The 19,210-nt window shown below is 47.2% G+C and overlaps 1 protein-coding gene across 1 annotated transcript in view; it reads right to left on the bottom strand.

The window, feature by feature from the left end:
- Window positions 1-1,723: 1,723 nt before the first annotated feature.
- The window catches only part of LOC119434841 (centrosome-associated protein 350-like), a gene marked incomplete at its 3' end in the record, with an annotated part of 41,798 nt that continues 24,311 nt past the window's right edge, over window positions 1,724-19,210 (bottom strand). The window contains exons 5-10 of the mRNA XM_037701895.2: window positions 18,176-18,221; window positions 16,986-17,149; window positions 12,025-12,226; window positions 10,245-10,456; window positions 6,954-7,114; window positions 1,724-1,900 (exon numbers count right to left, since the gene is read on the bottom strand). Of these exons, the coding sequence (XP_037557823.2) occupies window positions 1,724-1,900; window positions 6,954-7,114; window positions 10,245-10,456; window positions 12,025-12,226; window positions 16,986-17,149; window positions 18,176-18,221 (962 nt within the window). The remainder of the gene's footprint in view (window positions 1,901-6,953; window positions 7,115-10,244; window positions 10,457-12,024; window positions 12,227-16,985; window positions 17,150-18,175; window positions 18,222-19,210) is intronic.

Raw genomic sequence — 19,210 nt, 5'->3', positions numbered from 1 at the left:
GAAGGCGATATCGCCACATAGAAAATATAAAGAGGTGTAGCACACTCACATAAATGCATTTACAGTGGAATCTCGATGATACGATCACAGCTAATACGAATTTCCGGATGATACGAATTTTTCTGAGGTCCCGGCCGAGCCCTATTACTTTGCAACGTGCTAGACAATGGTTGTTACGAATCGATTTTCAATCCGCGTCGGTCGATACGAATAAACGCCGCCCCACCAACGGCCGCGAAAGAAAACAGCGAGCAGTCACGCGTGTTTTCTCTTCCTCTTTTGGTGCGGAGGCGCGGACGCAGCGCCGGACAGCGCGGACGCAGCGCCGGACAGCGCGGAAGCCGCGACTGGGCGCGAAGAGTTTGAAGCGGTGGCGCTTTTGTTGCTTTTGTGCTTTTCCTTTTGTCTCTTCGCTCGCTGCGGCGGCCGCTCTTCCCCATGCGCAGCCGCCGCAGCAAGCGAAGGCTCGTGCGGTCTATCGCTTCAACGGAAACTGAGCGGCGTAAGCACGGCGCATACAAAGGTCAGAGCCGTGTGGAGATTGCTTTCAAGATACGGTGCGCGCGACGACACCGACAGCAGGCACAGGCGCAGAGTAGAAGAACGCATTTGTTGGCAGAGTAAAAGCCCCCCCCCCTCCCACTCCCTCCCTCCCGCGCTACCTTCACGCTTTGCTCCCTTCGCGTGGGAGATTGCGTCGCCAGTTACCCTTGCGCTTGGTTGCAAGATACGCATTTGGTGACGTAGCACAGCGCCGCCACGCCCCCCTCCCCCCCCCCTACCCCCCCCCCCCGGCCTCTCGCGCCACGGAAGTCGCGTTTTCTCTCTGCTGCGCGTTCGCTCTCCGTGAAGGCGCGCATGCCCCGTGCGCTTTTACTGGCACATACGGCGCGCAGCGACGATTTTATCGCCCTTGGACTCATGCTCCACGTCTCACGCTCCTCCTCCGCATCGCCCTCGTTGATCTCCTCTCCCATCGGTGGGCGCACCTCGTTGAGAAGCGTGCTTGCTACCACCCTTGTCGGCGAGATTTTACCGCGGAAGCCGCATTATAACCGGTATTTCGTCTCACGCGGCTGCACTGTAAGCGGTATGCGTATACATAGAGTTCTACGGGAGGGTAAACGGGAGTCGGAAAAGGCCGCATTGTAGCCAGTTATTCACTATAAACGGTTACGTTATAAGTGATCTATACTGTAAATGCTTTTTACGTGCATGTGCCTGAGTGAGTTCACCTCTGACTCTTTAATTTAGCTAGTTTTAATTGTGTTTCGATGATACGAATTTCGGCTAATACGAATATTTTTCGTGACCCCGTGAGATTCGTATTATCGAGGTTCCACTGTACATGGGCAGGCATCTCTCTGTAGTTGGCAAGTGCAGCTACATAGGGTCAGAGAATGTGGGTGAGAGTGCAAGGCTGGGTTCATTTACTGTAGTGGACACGATGGCTTATGTCCTGCAATACTTACGTGTATCAAACAAATGTAACTCTACTATTACTGTTTTTCCAAGAACTCTTATAGAAAAGTTATTGAAGAATGCACTGGAGCCATCAGTATATAACGAAGTTTTTGAATAAGCAGTTGAGAGCTGCTTCTAAGCCGAGGGTCAGGAGTCTACATGAAGCCAATGCACCTCAAGCACAACAAACCATAAAATTAACTATTGTAGTCCTTGCAGTAAGGGTAATGTGCTTTCAAAGGAAAAAGGAAATACTTGCCGATGCTGGCTGTGTCACACTCTCGGAAGAACTCAACTGCACAAGCCGGTGTTTGCGCTGTTCAGCAGCACGGGGCTTCTTGATCTGTGGCTTTACAAACGGTGCTTTTTCATGCTGAGCAATGTCAAGCTCCTTCTCTAGCTCTTCCTTTGCTTGCTGAATCAGTTTATCATACAGCTGGAACAAGCCACAACAAACTAAGTATAAGTTGTTGTGAATTGGCAGTCACACACACACACAAAAGGGGGAAGGGGAAGGGGGGGGGGGAGGGCTGGAACAGGATCAAAAGTATATTTAGCTACAGGTTAAAAGTCATAGTGAAGCAGATTAACAAAAGGGGTGCTGAGACCGCAGACAGTGTGTCACCATGGGCACTTTTACAGCCAAAAGAAACGACTCACAGCAATGAACAGAAATAGGCTTGTTTCCCATCAAAGAGGATTTAGCAAATAAGATGTGGTACTTCACAAAGCACTTCATGATGTACAAAGTGATATATCGATACATAATTTCTACTGCTCATCAGTGCTGGGCCACATGTTCACTGAACAGACAGCAAAGGCCATTATTATGTTATACTTGTTGCTGATGTTTTCTTCAATAAAAATAAATGAAGTGCAGTAGGCATTACTGCAGCAATTGTCCGGTAAACTTTTTGTGACTAAGAAGTGCACTGACTGCAAAATGACCAGGTAAACACTTACCGCTGTATTCAGAAATGCTTAGCTTGAAGCCCGTGCTTGACTTGATTTAAACGACGCCTGGCGCGAACATTCCCAGGACACTCATTGCGTTTGCTTCGGTATGTTCACAATAGGCGTCACTTAAACCAAGTCAAGCACGGACTTGAAGCGAAGTTGCATTTCTGAATACGGGGGTTAAGCTTGAAAGCCTATTTCTTCTCTTCAGTATTCTGAATATGCAAGCACGCATAGTGCACCTTGTGGGAATCCTCGGGTCCCATAACAGCCGCATGGGCAGCGAACGTCGCGTCAAGCGCATGCGTGCCAGGGAGAGTTGGGAGAGGGGAAACTTTCCTTCCGCGGGCGGCGCGCGGGAATCGCAAGTGCTATCAGCGCCACCGGGTGGGTCACGTGAGATCCCGCTGATATCGCCCGGGTCTCTTTGGTCTCCAGCAAGCGGTGATGGCGGAAGTCTCCGCCGCCGCTCCCGTATTCCCGCACGTGGTTAGTCAACCACGTTCTTGCCGCGGCAAACGCCGCGGCCGTCCATATTCCCCCAGTTGGTAAGTCGGAAGCCCTTCTTTACCTAGTGTATTATTCTCTTCGAGGGAACCCTCAGCGATGTCAACTATAGCTAGCTGGCCTGCTCGAAGTGTTAGTTGCAGTCGTAATAAATGCTTTCTGAGTGTACACGTGGTTGTCGTCTATTGTTTCCTCGAGCTTGTACCGGACCGCGGTTGATGCGCAGGCATGTGCCAACCACGGGGCTCGGTGAGTCGAGGCAGAGGGCCGTTGGCATCCCCACCATATCCCGACATTTTGGCGTTCCCAACGTGGGGCAAGCTCTTGGAAAACGGGACGACGATCGGTTCGGATGCGAGGAAGCGTGAAGGCTTTGTCCAGACCAGCGTTAGGCCTCAGCTGAAGGCGTGATTGCTAGCTAGATCTGTGTGTGCTGTCTTGAGGGCGAGTTAACGCTGCGCCAGTGTCGCCGAACTCGTGTAGACGCTGAGATGTGCAGCAAGTTTTCTTTTAAGAGTACGCCCGAAGCGAGTGAGTGCAGGAGCCGACGCGGTGGTCGATTTTCCCTGTACATATGTAAATAGCCTCCTTTCTGTATCTTTGGCTCTGGGAGCTGGGCGCTGGAAACGCTGGCTAGGACGTCAGCGGGGCGCAGTCCCAGGAGTCTGCTCGGAAGCTGCATGTTGAGCAGCGAGCGGGGACCACTTAGCTAGGCCTGCATCTCCTCGCGGCGGCTCATTGGAACCCTTTATGGGTCTTTTGTGGCATTGGTATCCGTCATGGACGCGATTAGGCCTAAGGCTCTGCGGAGCTGCCGGTCGCATGTTCGAAGACGACCATGCCGTGACATTTAGCGGGTGCAACCGGATTCGCTAGTTCTACTATACTCGCCCGAGCGGAGAAACCTCATTCGAAATAGAAAGCTTATTTTGTTCAGATGAACTCAATATTTTGCGGGCGGAATAACCGAAATGTCGGGGGACCAGAGAGCGCTTTGTTCATACGAGCATCGCCCACTTTCGCGCTGAATCGGACCGGAAAAATTCGGTCGAAGCGAATAACTTCATTCAAACGAACTGGATTGTTTTTTTCTCGTTGCCACATAAAGCTATGCGGTAGACGGGTGGTTCAGCATCGTGTCAGACGGCCGACGCTGCGGCGGCCTCTACTGCCTTAATTCTAAGTGTTTGTGGAGTGCATTTCAGCGACTTTGCAGAACGAGTGAAGCCACCTCGACTTGCTATTGCTGCCATGGTCCACGTCCCTGCCTGCTGTCTCGGCCCCTCCCTGTTCGCGGCCCGATGCAGCAGCACATGCCAGCCACAATGAGGGAGGCCCACCATCATACACTCCCACGAGGATGCGTCGGTGCGAGGTTCATCGAGCCAGCGCGCGCGCCGCTTCGAGAAAGTCCTGACCCGCTGTTCCCGGGAGGACATTGCGGCGCGCATCTTGAGGGCAAGCCATCTTCAGCCCCCGTCATCGTCAACCACGGTGACGGCTGCCACATGTGGGCGGCCGCCACACAGGACTGTGCTGCCTATCAACGTGGATTCGGACATTTCCTGCCGGAGTTTACCATCGCATCTGCCCGGATACTTTGTCAATGCCGTCGTTCCAGCGATTTCTCCGCCGTAGGGCAATATTTAAGGGTGGAGGGATGTGGGAATCCTCGGGTCCCATAACCGCCGCACGGGCAGCGAACGTCGCGTCAAGCGCATGCGTGCCAGGGAGAGTTGGGAGAGGGGAAACTTTCCTTCCGCGGGCGGCGCGCGGGAATCGCAAGCGCTATCAGCGCCACCGGGTGGGTCACGTGAGATCCCGCTGATATCGCCCGGGTCTCTTTGGTCCCCAGCAAGCGGCGATGGCGGAAGTCTCCGCCGCCGCTCCCGTATTCCCGCACGTGGTTAGTCAACCGCGTGCTTGCCGCGGCAAACGCCGCGGCCCCCCCGTATTTTCCAGTTGGTAAGTCGGAAGCCCTTCTTTACCTAGTGTATTATTCTCTTCGAGGGAACCCTCAGCGATGTCAACTATAGCTAGCTGGCCTGCTCGAAGTGTTAGTTGCAGTCGTAATAAATGCTTTCCGAGTGTACACGTCGTTGTCTATTGTTTCCTCGAGCTTGTACCGGACCGCGGTTGATGCGCAGGCATGCGCCAACCGCAGGGCTCGGTGTGTCGAGGCAGAGGGCCGTTGGCATCCCCCCATATCCCGACATTTTGTGGTGCGTCGGCCGGGAATCGAACCCGGGCCACCCGCGTGGCAGGCGAGTATTCTACCACTGAACCACCGATAAAATGTCGGGATATGGTGGGGATGCCAACGGCCCTCTGCCTCGACACACCGAGCCCTGCGGTTGGCGCATGCCTGCGCATCAACCGCGGTCCGGTACAAGCTCGAGGAAACAATAGACAACCACGTGTACACTCGGAAAGCATTTATTACGACTGCAACTAACACTTCGAGCAGGCCAGCTAGCTATAGTTGACATCGCTGAGGGTTCCCTCGAAGAGAATAATACACTAGGTAAAGAAGGGCTTCCGACTTACCAACTGGAGAATACGGGGGGGGGGGGGGGGGGGGCGGCGTTTGCCGCGGCAAGCACGCGGTTGACTAACCACGTGCGGGAATACGGGAGCGGCGGCGGAGACTTCCGCCATCGCCGCTTGCTGGGGACCAAAGAGACCCGGGCGATATCAGCGGGATCTCACGTGACCCACCCGGTGGCGCTGATAGCGCTTGCGATTCCCGCGCGCCGCCCGCGGAAGGAAAGTTTCTCCTCTCCCAACTCTCCCTGGCACGCATGCGCTTGACGCGACGTTCGCTGCCCGTGCGGCGGTTATGGGACCCGAGGATTCCCACAACCTTTAAAGGGACACTAAACTAAGTCGATGTGGACTATTTAAATACCATTCCAGAAACCTCGGAACGCTTGATTCGTGCAAAGAAAAAACTTAGTTTACGAGAAAATTTCATCTGAAGGGTCTGAACACCTTTATCACAGTTCAAATCTCCCGCCACCCAACGGGGAGTGGTGACACTGCATATGCCATCACCACCCTATGCTGCCGTCGGTGAGTAAAACAGCACCTGACGATGCCAGTACGTTGTTTTTTTTTGCACAAAATGCAAACACGAAGACATGGAGAAACCAAGCCAAGACAGGGCAGCGGATTCACCACTGCAGCTGCTTTTGGTCAAGTGGCGGGGACCGTTAGGGTATCCCACGACATCACATGTAAGTGGAATTCTTTGTTAGTTGCAGTTTGTGCGAGTTTCACAAGCCAGCAAATCCAGCGCAGCACTATGCAATAATGAAACTACTGAAACACGAAAGCACGGGCGCCACAGAGTGGAGCGAAAACGAAACATTTCGACCGCCCGCATGGTTGTCAAGGATAACGTCAAAGAGTCCTTTTTCCTAAAAATAAAATAGAACTGGAGAAGTAGCATTTTCTTTCGTCTTATAATGCAATACAATGATGTTTTTATAACAAGTGGCTGAGTATTAGAGACAGAATTTAAAAGAGGAGTGCCTTGGTCATCGGGCAAGTACTTGAATATCACAGGGGAGTCTCTAATCATGACCTATATTTACCTCAATTTCTCGATTACTGAGGCTCTGTTCGCAATAATATTCATGCCTTAGAGATTCTCGAATACTAATCTATCCCTTTAGCTTGACTTAATGTTTGCCTTTAGTGTCCCTTGAACTTAGGACACAAATTTTGGTCAAAAAGGTACCTGTCTAATTTATCTGTTTATATCATTTTTGCTTTCCATGAAAACGCTGGACCTGAACTACAGTTTTCATTAAACCTTGTCTCTTAAATAAGCATTTATTACATCAAATATGTTGTCATTAATACTTAAAATAGTCAATTCTAAAACTTTGCCTAAACTAATAAATTAAACATATAATCCAGCGACAGCAACTTTTGCTTGTTCTTTTCAGACAGATGCAAATTAAAGCCTCTTTCAGAGTGACAGGCATAGCGTCTGCTAAGTGTGCAGCCACGAGACTCACCTCTATGTGCTTCTTGAGAGATTCCTCGCGTTCACGGAGCACTTCAGTGCGCCTACGTCTTTGCTCCCGCTTGAGATGCTCTGCCTCTAACTGCCGCTTCTTGAGTTCCTGACTTAGAGCTATAATTCGGCACTCAATGTCGCTCTGGTCCGAGGCTGTTTCTGAAAAACCACAACACATAGCAACACATACTGTACATATACAGGTGGCCACTTCCACTTGCTATTTGCTTAAGGGAACAAAAGAAACATTCTTAAAGAATACAATACCAACTACAATACAGAATACAATACCAACAATACCAAAGAATACAATACCAAGAAACAGTGGTTGTGGGCTTATGAAATCAGTGCTGTGGAATCTTGATTCAACCACGCTTTAGAGAACAAGAAAAAAAATATATATATATATCCTACCTCAATCAAACTATCAAGGGCATGTAGAAGCTGCAGCAATCAAGGAAGCTCATGAGGCCATGGGGACAAACTAACTAAATCTCAAACTGTCGGGAGGGGGGGGGGGGGAGGGGGAAGAGGAAAAAACTGATCGGAGGGAGAGGGAAGCATTTTTGAATGCATCATATTTAAACCAAACAAGCTTTTTTTTTTTTTTGTCCCTGAAATGAAACGTGAAAAGGAAAATGACAATTTTAAGTTCAAATCTATCTTTTGTGACACTTGTTATATGCCTGGATGCTGCATTCCCAGTCCGATCCTACCAATGCAGGCGGTGTGTAAAGTGTGGGAAAAGTGTGAAGCAAGCGTACGGTTGATCAACCCATGATGTCCAGGTTCTTGTACTACTCATGCTACTTATGGAACCAAGACAATCAAGATCCTAGCTATAAATTGAGCTTGTCGGGTGGATTGTCGGGTGGATTAAATAAACCACCTATGATCACTACCAACGCCATCACAAAGGTAGTCATCATCAGCCAATATTTATGTCCACTGCAGGACGAAGACCTCTCCCTGCTATCTCCAATTACCCCTGTATTGTGCTAGCTGATTCCAACTTGTGCCTGCAAATTTCCTAACTTCATCACCCCACCTAGTTTTCTGCCGTCCTTGACTGCGCTTCCCTTCTCTTGGTATCCATTCTGTAACTCTAATGGTCCACCGGTTATCCATCCAACGCATTACATGGCCTGCCCAGCTCCATTTTTTCCTCTTAATGTCAACTAGAATATCGGCTATCCCAGTTTGCTCTCTGATCCACGCCGCCCTCTTCCCGTCTCTTAACGTTAGGCCTAACATTGTTCGTTCCATCTCTCTTTGTGCGGTCCTTTACTTCTCGAGATTCTTCGTTAGCCTCCAAGTTTATGCCCCATATGTTAGCACCAGTAGAATGCAATGATTGTACCCTTTTCTTTTCAACGACAGTGGTAAGCTCCCAGTCAGGATTTGGTGATGCCTGCCGTATGCACTCCAACCCAATTTTATTCTTCTGTAAGTTTTCTTCTCATGATCAGGGTCCCCTGTGAGTAATTGACCTAGGTAAACGGTACTCCTTTACAGACTCTAGAGGCTGACTGGCGATCCTGAATTCTTGTTCCCTACCAGACTATTGAACATTATTTTTGTCTTCTGCATATTAATCTTCAACCCACTCTTACATTTTCTCGGTTAAGGTCCTCAATCATTTGTTGTAATTTGTCCAAATTGTTGCTGAATAGGACAATGTCATCTGCAAACCGAAGGTTGCTGCGATATTCACCGTTGATCCTCACTCCTAAGCCTTCCCAGTCTAAGAGCTTGAATGAGATATGGCACGTGTTCAGCAGAGTCATGTGACCGCGCTAATGAAAGCGTGCGCACGCCGCCACCCGGGCATCTCTCTGCTCTACCGAGACATAGCACGTGTTCAGCAGAGTCATGTGACACACGCACTACGCCATCTATCCCATATTTAAACAAGAGCCACCGCGTTGGCTTTCATTGTGATCAAGCGTCCCGTACGGGACTTGAAACGTCAAGTTTTATTTCCCAATACATGTATTTCCATTGGCAAGTGTTCGTTTTATTTCACTATGTCCTATCATGAATGAATGATACTTAGTTAAAACTCTTCTTCGTCAGCAAGCTCCTCCCATTGTTTTTACTTTTTATATGATTCAAGGAACCTAAGTTGAACACTGACTCAATAAAAAATATTCAATTATCCTTCCAGAAACCTTGCAAAGTGTGTTTTGTGCGAGGAGGTGATTTAGCTGCAGACGAAAAAGCATGACTGAAGGGGCCAGACAATTCCTACAAAACTGAAATCGCCCACAATGATCTGGGCAGCGACTGGAAAGGAAGCAACACTCAAGGCACTATTGACGCAGACAGTGTCACTTGACTACGATTTACTGCCACATTATGCTTTGCGCTGACACCTGATTTCCTAGGACATGGGGCTTCATGCATTCAAACTGTTTTGGACCTCCGTTTTTGGTGCTTGTTGTGCTCTATAGTCTCTTCCCATTTCTATCCCTGAAGTTCAGTACACACCACAGCTTTGGAAAGCAGCAAAGTTTGATGAAGCTGAAAGGCACAGCAAGCAAGATGCGACCGACTGCATGCTAAAGTAGCTAATGTCCTAGGCTTTCCAGGCCACCGCAACAGATTGACACAGCATCTTCTCCCTTGACATTTGGCACATTTGTTCAGCAAGCTCTGCCGTTTCCAATGGCCACAGCCCTGGCAGTCGTGAATGCTGGCCCAAAAGGGATTCAGAGAGTGCTTGAGAGCTTAAATACTGTTTGTGTCATGCACACAGCATACCATTTGGAAAAGAGCTTCGAAGAGTGCATGTCCACAGCAAAGCAAATGCAGCAAAGCGGGCAAAAGTGGCCAAAGGGAAAAAGAAACTCGGTCATTCTCACAGAAGAATGCAAAATACAAGGACGCCCCACATATGTTCCAGGCAGGTTTTGGGGGCCACATGCAAAGTGTACAAAAATATATAGCACAATTCTGAATTTCTGAAAGTATTTTCTTATTTTGCATTTCTCCAGCAATGTCAGTTTTCAAAAACTACCATTTTTACATTAGACGAGGGAAACATGTTTGTAGGACGTTTACTGGGGTGAAATTTTATGCAGAATGCTAGTGCAGACTCAGATTTTAGAGCTTTTTTTCTCACTGAGCAGTTATAAAATTCTGGCTGAAAGGGATTCCCATGCAAATAAAATGCTAGTTCATTCTATGCCATTATGCCCACACCTCCGTGAATTTTAGATGCAGCACGACAGATGATAGAGGCATCCAATGCAGGCAGTATTTTTGAATGATCGAAAAATGTACTCACCAGAAAGTGACACGTTGAAAGAATCCTCAGAGCCGCTAGAGTCTCGCCGAATTTTTCTTCTGACTACTAATGGCTTCTTGATTAGCATCAAGCTCTTAGGGCCACTGCTGCTACTGTGCCTGATGACATTCTCAGTCTGTGTTGAGACTTCTGCCTCAGAGGAAGCTGACACCACAATCTTGCTGTCAATAGTTGATTCATGCTGGCCACCACTGTTAACAAATGCCATTACAGTTGACAAATTAAAAATTAGAAAACAATACATTTTATAAATGGCAGTGTCACCTTAGCATGCAAGTGTTCAAGAGGACTTCGTTAACTTTGCTTTCACAGTAAGGAACTGCCTTGTGAATGTACAGATAATATACACAGAGCAAAGTACGTGTTATGAAAGCTTTTCTGTCTGTGGTATGCTTTCTATAATTACAATGTGGCTTATGGAAATGCTGTTACGCTGGTCATGTACACAGCAATTTGCTTTTTAGAGGGAACACTTCATTAGTATTCAAGCCAATATAATTAACATTTTGTACGAAAAATAAAATAAAATCAGCTTATATGGACAAATGAGTCCCATCAATTAATTTACCCTCACCCTGCCACGTAGTGACAGCTCCAAAAAGGCAGTTGTGCTGGGTGCCCTTCGTGGACACGGATGCATTTAATTTTCCAACTGCAATTCTTCGTTTTTGATGAACTTGTATTGGTTTTCTAGTAGCTTTAGGCAAATCTCAGGTAAATGACAACTTTCCCTTTTATATGATGACATTAGTGCTGAAATACTTATGAGATCTTTCACTAACAGTGGATGACTGTGTACATTGCACATTAATGTGCTAAGGCAGAACTTTGTGTGACAGTGGTGGTACAGATACAGCAACTGTGTAACCACTACATCCTTCACAAGTAAAATTGTGGTAATGGACAAGCATTTCACAAAAAATATGCGAGTCCCTCGGTTACCTTTATACTTCCCGCTCATTTTTAAATACAGAATTTCTAGGAAGTGCCACGATCATGGGCGAGTAATGAGGGCAATTTATAATTGCATTGAGAAATAAAAAAGCAGCATTGAGGCTGATTCCGGAGAACCAAAATTATTGTAACAGGCCCAGTCAGTGTTTCACATGTGTATTAGCAGAAGCTCACTGTACGAAAAAGTGCAAAAGTGTGTCATACAGCCCAAAGTGGCAACAGCCATGAAAAACTAAAATTATCTATATAGAACAATAGAGTTTTAGCAAAGAATGTAGCACTGTGGTGAGTTTGTTGACTCAACTGCATGTTTTTAATAAGCCTCAAGCAGGAAATAACTGATATGTATAGAAAGGAGAAGTTTAGAAGACCTTTCAACAAGTGCCGAAGGCAGTGGGTAATGTGCTGAACAAAAGCAAAGGTGCAACAAATGACACTGGCCCAAATAAATAATTTTTTTTTTTTTTTGGGGGGGGGGGGGGGGTGAAGAGCACTAGAATGAACAATGAAAGTGAATTATTGACCAAAATTTTGATGCAGATGACATAGTGGGTGTAGAACAACCGCAATTTTTCTCCTGCATAGCTATTTCAATCAACCCACCTCTTCAGTAACAAAAGCACAATTGATGATTGAGCAGATGACACTGATGTCCAAGAATGCAACATTGGTAATGTAACAGCTTTCTTTAAGTATTGGCAACCTGTTGCAACTCGCTGGCCAATAACAATGTTATATATATTTTGATGCACATGGATACACTAAAAACATGAATAAATGCCAATCCCACACCCAGTTTTGCTACCTTGTTGGTTCTGTCCCAGCTGCCTCTTCCTGGATGGATTCTGTTGTTGGTGTGACCTTTACATCCACTTCTTCAGACACCTCTTCCTCTATTGAAGAATCTTCAGGATATGTTGAGCTTTTTACTTCCCCACCATTTCTAGATCTGGAAGTTGTCATCTCTGCTTGAGCTGGAGCTGCTGTGGCAGAGGTGTCCGATTTGCCTTCAAGAAATATTGAAGCATGTAAAATAATAAAAAATAAGACTATGAATGCTCAAGCTTCTTGAACACTATTTTATCAAAAACTTCATTCCAAACATTTAAAAGGTAAGTTTTGAGTCCCAAGTCTTTCAGTAAGAGTTATCAGCCACATAAACATTTGCCACTGTAGCTGCAGATAAGAAATAAAGCACCCCGCAGCTTGGATTAAACTTGAGGCAAGGTAATCTTCACTGCGTGGCTACGCATTGAATGTTCATGTATGGTCCAGGCACCACTATGAGTTCTGGCCTGTACAAAAACCATATCACATGCATGCACACACACAGGGTATGTTTTTTAGGCTACATAAATTAAAAAGAGATGCTTGTTACATGGAGTGAAATTTTGCCTTTTCAGCTCGATTACATGAAGAAGTTAACTTGCATGCCAAATTGCAATTTTCGATTCACTTTTTTATTTTGTCGCACTTGGGCTGATATAATTGTTGCTTGATCATGGCCCAGAAATAATTAAGTTGTGTCCATTCTTTAGACTAGCAACAGTATTGTGATATCCTTTCACAACCCATGCAATGCACACAGCAATACAGATTTGCAATTCACATAGTGCTGTTCTGCAGTGCATGAGGAAGTCATTTTGTGAATGCCATGCTGATGCATTTTGTCCCTCGGCTAGGTCAAAACTGGTGCTAGACTCGGAAAACAGACCATTAAACGCCCAGCTTAGCTTTAATTGTCCACTTACAATGTGCCCACTCTGAGGCCAATAATAAAAATATATTTAGATATGTTAATTATCAAAATATACATAATTTGCTGAGCAATTAATTTCTGCCTTTACAAATAGTCCATATGAAGTTGGAGAGATTGTGCTAACTGCCACAGGTGATTTTTTTTTTTAGAGATCTGCATAGTCATTTTAAAAAAAGTGTCAGTTTCGCCTGAAGGCTAAGCACTGAAAGCAACAGCAAGGTTTAGCGTTGAACTGAAGGCATCTCAGAACACTGGTGTGAAGAGGAGCACTGCCAGCAATGTTGTAAGCATTGCACCTCGATGGTGCACAAGATGAGACCAAAGGAAAACTACCAGCGTATGTCAGTGCCAAAAGAAAGAATTAGATTTAGATTGATGTTTAGTGTTTTTTCCATTCAGACCAGTTTATGCACCATGGTGTAGTATGCACATAGCTGCACAGCTAATGTTAGTGCGCACAACGCTCATGCCAGCAGCAGAAGCCAGAACACTGCCCTGGGTCCAGCAGAGTTGAATGAGTGGAGTGTGACGGTACGTCCACTTGGCTATGTCACTTTTTCAGCCAAACGCACTGAGTGTCTCTGGAGACCATCTACACACTGGCTGCGCAAGCGCATTGATATTGTAACAACATGACAGTGCAAACAGAGATGGCGTGAAAGCATCTCGAGTATCCATACAATTGCTTTTGAAATAAAAAATGCCTCGCATACACAACTCATGCGTGCGCACACAGTACCATCATGCTCAGTACGAGTGGCAACAGAGTAAAGCGTAGCTGCAGGGTCTCTGTGGCTGCTTAATAACACCAAAGTACATAAAGTTCAAGAGAACTAAATGCTGATACAATATTTGGCAGAACCCCCCTTTGGCACCAAAGAAAAAAAAAATACTATTTCTGATGTTTTAAGGCAGTCATTCAATTTCAGCAGCAGAAGAAAATGACACTCGCCAATGAAGAAATAAAATATATGCCAACATTTCGGCACCCATACAGATGTCTGGATAACAAAAACAAAAATGCAAAGCTACCACTATAATATGATCGCGGTTGCTGTGCATTTCAGTTTTGTGATCAAAGCACTGTACAGGCGCTGAAAGGTCAATGTTTAAATTCTTCATAGGTGAGTGTACAGCCTCTTGCACTTTTAGCTACAGTTAAACCTGCTTATAACAAACCTCCATATAACGAATTCCTGGATATAACGAAGTTTTCCGATTCCCCGCCGTTACTCCATAGAAGCACATGTATTTGAGACCTCTACGTAACGAAGTGGCAGCGGGAGACCCCCTCAATATGACGAATTTTCCCCTCCGACCACCTAGAGATTTCGCCCCAAATTTTGTCATTTTTGCGCGAGCAGCAACCGGAAGCACCTTCTCCACCGCGATGGAATGCGAAGCGAGCGCACGTGTGCGTGCGTGTGCGAGGCGGCCCTGCATCCCTCGACCCGGCGATCTTGCTGCCGCGGGTGTGACCTTTCCCCCTCCCTTCATTCAAATCTGATCCTGCCGCTTGCTGCAGCTGGCCTAGCCCGCCAAGCCCGCACTCCCTCCTTTTCCAGCTGATGTTGCGGACGCGCTGGTACACGCTGTGGCACATCAGACTCGATGAGCGCGGACACGCGTTGTCAAACGCTGGCGGCGCCGCTGGAGAAGCGAGCGAAGTGACCTTCGCGCTGTTGTCTATCGCTTCAACGCAAACTGAGCGCCGAGAACACACAGCACGCAGAAAGCTACGAGCCGCCGACGCATCTGCTGGACTCCGCCACAACGCAGATCGCTTTCAAGACACGGCCTGCGCGACCGCGCGCAGCCGCGCTATCCCTCCCCCTCGCCGGTGCCTCGAGCGCACCGTGCTCGAGCGCAACGGAAGAAGGCGCGCTTCCTCCCTGCTTTTCTAGCGCGCGCGAGATTTAGACGCGGTCGTCGGCTCCCCTCGCACGTTTTCACTCGCACATACAGCATACGGCGCGCGGCGACTGCGTTATCGCCCTTGGACTTTTATGCCACGTACACACTAGCGGCAAAACGCGCGCCGCGAAAGCAGCCGCGAAACGGGTTTTTCTTGCCGCGGCATGGATCGCTCCTGGACCGATTTTTTGCGGTTTGCCGCGTGCCGCGGATGAAGGAGACCAATAGGGTACGGCCACGCTAGCGGCAAAAACACGCAGCAAAAACGCGCGTCAGAAACGCGCGGCAACGCCTCATGCCGCGCGCGGCAAAAGCGGCAGGAATCGGAGGTCTTGCGACGTGCCGTGCGAAATGGGTTCGAGACCCATTTCTGCGGCAAATGCCGCGTGCCGCGAGATAAAGAACCAATCAAGAGCGACGAGGTGACGTCACGGAGCCATCACAACCGGAACGCTGCCGGTCCGCGCCGGGTTTTCAATCGACGATCGTCGTCTCTCCATGAAACAACGAGCGCTCGCGGTGTTGCTCGCCCGTTCGGACAACGCCTCCGTTGGTTCGGAGAGCGCGGGAGATGCCGCGCGGCGAGACGCGTGCCACGGTGCTGACGCGCGGCAACTTGCCGCTCGCTGCATGACGCGCGCGTTTTTTGCCGCTAGCGTGGCCGAACCCTTATATACGGAATATCTATGAGCCAAAACCAATTTTAGGGCCACAACGCGTCATGGACACCATCTTTATATAGCAAATACGGATCTCAAGGGCCATACTTTTGCTGGCGGAAACCGAAAATACGTCATAGTTGTCGCCCCCGGCACTTTGGGCGGCCAATGCCATCGTCAAGCCACCAAGCCAAGCGACATGGCCGCTCGGGCCGGCCGGCGCGGGGTGGCAGTTTGCAACGTATGATGCGGGAACGGTCCCACAGTTGCGACGCAACAGCGGGGTTACCAATGCATTGAGTTCTATGGGAGCTGTGCCGGGACCGGTCGAAAACGACGTAACAGCCGGGAAAACGCAGCCCCTGGGAACGTAACAGCGAGATTCTACTGTAACACTATACGACGCTACGACGCCATCGTGACGCTCGCTCTTCGTTTCCGATGCCTCGAGCTTGTGCGAAACGACACGCGTCCACGCATCCGGTACCTGGTGTGACATTCCGAGGATGAGTCCTTCGACGAAAACGGAAAACGGGTGCGCGTTAGAATCGAGTAAATACGGTAAACGTTTATTTTTCGAATTTTCGTGCCGAACCTGCATATAACGAAATCCTCTTTATAACGAAGTTTTTCGGGAATTTGCCAATTTCGTTATATCCAGGTTTAACTGTATATCGTGCGAGAACACTACAATATGGCCGTGCGTCGTCCTGAAGGGAACATCGCATTAGGCGACTCTTGCACAGGAGAGTGCTTGGTGCACTTGAGAGTACTTCTGCCGGTCTCGCTGATTATCACCACTTAAAGGTGCTAAAATGACACGTGATGAATGCTCGCGCAATATAGCTAAAATGCGGGAGGCTGTAAATTTTCTTCTGCTATGAACTTCCCTTGCCAGATGATTTCTTTGTCAAACCCTTGACTTCATCCAATTTTACTGCCAGGTTATTACGGCCTGTTTCTTCAGCCGTGATCAGCACTCTTTTGCCTAGTACCAGATTCTTGTATTTTGTTAACTCCTTGAAACAGTATGAGATGAGCTTGTTAACACTCTTTGTACTGTTCTCCCGCCTAGGACCGAGCTCGTCCATATTAATTTAGATGTTTGTGCACTACCTCTAATTTACTTACCTAATTCTTGAATCAACACGCAGCAACCTACAAAAAGGTTATTGGTGCAGCAAACTCAGACAAATCATTTTTGCATTATATTTTTACTTCTACTAATCAATTTAATTCCTGCAGAAAATAGGTGAGTATTTTGAGTTGGAGCAACGAGGAACAAACACAAAGAAGGATGTGGACACATGCCCCTTATGTTCCTTGTGTTTGTGCCTTGTTGCACTAAACTGTCCTCCGTCATCAGACCTAGCCCAGTAATTAAACCTTTTCCTGAATGCTCTCATTGCTCTCTGCATCAGTGCCTGCACTCACTCTGCGGTGGAGTCTTCGCACCACGTGCCCGAAGCCTAGCAAGGGCTCTGCGCTCAAGGGCACGTACACTTGCTTCCTGTGCATTGAGCTTCCTCTGCCACTCGAGCAATTGCTGCACATTCTTGCGCCGATCCTGCAACTTTTGCTGCCGCTTTTCCAAAAACCTACATGTATATTGCATTTACTTCATGGTTATGATTCATACATACTTGCAGAAAGCAAAAACAAAGAAATAGAATAAAAAGAAAGCAAGACAAGTGTTGGAAAGAACCATGCTTTTATCTTATGCAGTCTCATTTTATGGTGCAGCTGCAATGCTAAACACTGGAAAAGTTATGAGTTTTCTACAGTAGCTGTCATAATAACATACCAGTCAATTTACAACACACTATTGTCGGTGACTGGCCAAGAATTCAGCAGAAAATGCCTACGGAATGGGACGTGCTCACATGCACCAGCAAACCTCCTTAGCCGAGATTCCCTCTCCTCCCTCATCCTTTGCATCCCTGTCCCTGCCTTTGTCTTACTAAGTGTTTTCCTTTTTTATTGCGGTGATGCTCCTCGCACTGCTTGTAGAGCCTGTTTGTTGATCAGGTGCAAGTGACACCCACATATGCGAAGGGACCAACCAGGCCATTCGGCTCTTTGTGGTGCATCTTCTCAGCCGCAGTGCACACCCACACAATCAGGGTGGCAATGTGAGCTTGTTGCCCAGTCATATTGAACTGTGATGAAGTATAGAGCAATATGGGGACAGAGACAAGAACGAACGGCACACACTGTTCTGTCTTGTGTCTGTATTCCCATGTCAAGCTGCACTTAATCACAATTAAGCACCAGCACAGTGCACAAGGATGCGGAAGAGGGGAGGGCATTCCAATATCGTCCCCCCACCAGCTATTTTGGCCATTTGTGCGTATGGTGCATGACTGTGGCATACTTATCATTGCAGAATAACTAGGTTCAAGTGCGAGAGGAGATGAAGGGCCGGCAGTTTATGCCTTCTTTGGGAGTAGCCACGCGTGCATTCTTGACTTGTCACTGACAATAAAAGAACTCTTGAACATGGAGCCCTGATTTGTCTACAACAGCAGCTCTAAATTAAAAAAGAAACAAAAACGAAACCATGCTGTGCTGTAGATTAGTGTAAGAAGAAATAGCAGCTATAAGCTGGTACACCTTGTGCTTACCGTTTACTGGCATTGAGCTTTAAATGAGTTGAGTCCTCCTGGAGCTCTAGAGTAAGAATAAATGAAGTGTAAAATGTTTTCAAGTCCAGCAATAAAACATTTTTAAAAATTTCATTTTAATTGCTGCACTGTGTTCTAGTGACAACATTTAAATGAAAATACCTCAAAATTGTACCATACTGATTTCTACAGTAGTGCAATGGTTGCACTGACAATTCTTTCTTTAAAAATACCATAGAGTGCACAGACATGGACATTTTTGAACACATTTGTACACATGGTCACATTTGGACACATGGACAGAAACAGACACGGGCGTTCTTTCATTTTGTCCCCATCGAAATGGGGCTGCCACAGCCTGGAATCAAACCCACAACCTCGTGCTCAGCAGCACAACGCCATGGCCACCGAGCCACCGCGGTCAAGAAAATGGCAGTGTACATGACATTCACTTAGTAATTCTGCTATGTTATCCATTCATGCATTCTCAAACAGCACACCATGCGTCATGCAAAATTTACACAATTAGGTTAAAGGTTACAGCACTTGTATCATAGGAAGCGCAGGTACAAAAGTGAAACTGCACCCACAAAATGAACACAGCAAAAATGATATTTAAAGGCATGCACTGAAGAAAAACACTGTCAAGCTAGATTAGCAGGTTCTGCTTCGGAAGTAGCAAATACATTACTCTTCTCAAAAGCAGGGGTTCAGCATGCCTGAAAATAATGCAAAAGTGGAATACGAGCATTGACACATCATTCAAATTTCTTAAGCACTTCACTGCGATATCAAATGTTGTGGCAGCAATTGGGCAAGGCTATAGTCAATAATTAAAAATTTTTATTCTTGGCCTTTTGCAAATTGCAAAATGATTAGAGGCACGCTTTAGTTGGGGACTCGATTAACTTTGGCTGTCTGGGAATCTTTAATGTGCACCTAATCTAAGTACATGAGCACTTCTGCAAGGCTAGTAAGTTGTCGCTTATTTGAAAAGAAGATAATTGTACTGTACTTGAAAAAAAGATTATCTGC

Source organism: Dermacentor silvarum, unplaced genomic scaffold (genome assembly GCF_013339745.2).
Source record: "Dermacentor silvarum isolate Dsil-2018 unplaced genomic scaffold, BIME_Dsil_1.4 Seq268, whole genome shotgun sequence".
Lineage (NCBI taxonomy): Eukaryota > Metazoa > Arthropoda > Arachnida > Ixodida > Ixodidae > Dermacentor > Dermacentor silvarum.
This window is presented reverse-complemented; position numbering and strand designations above follow the sequence as displayed.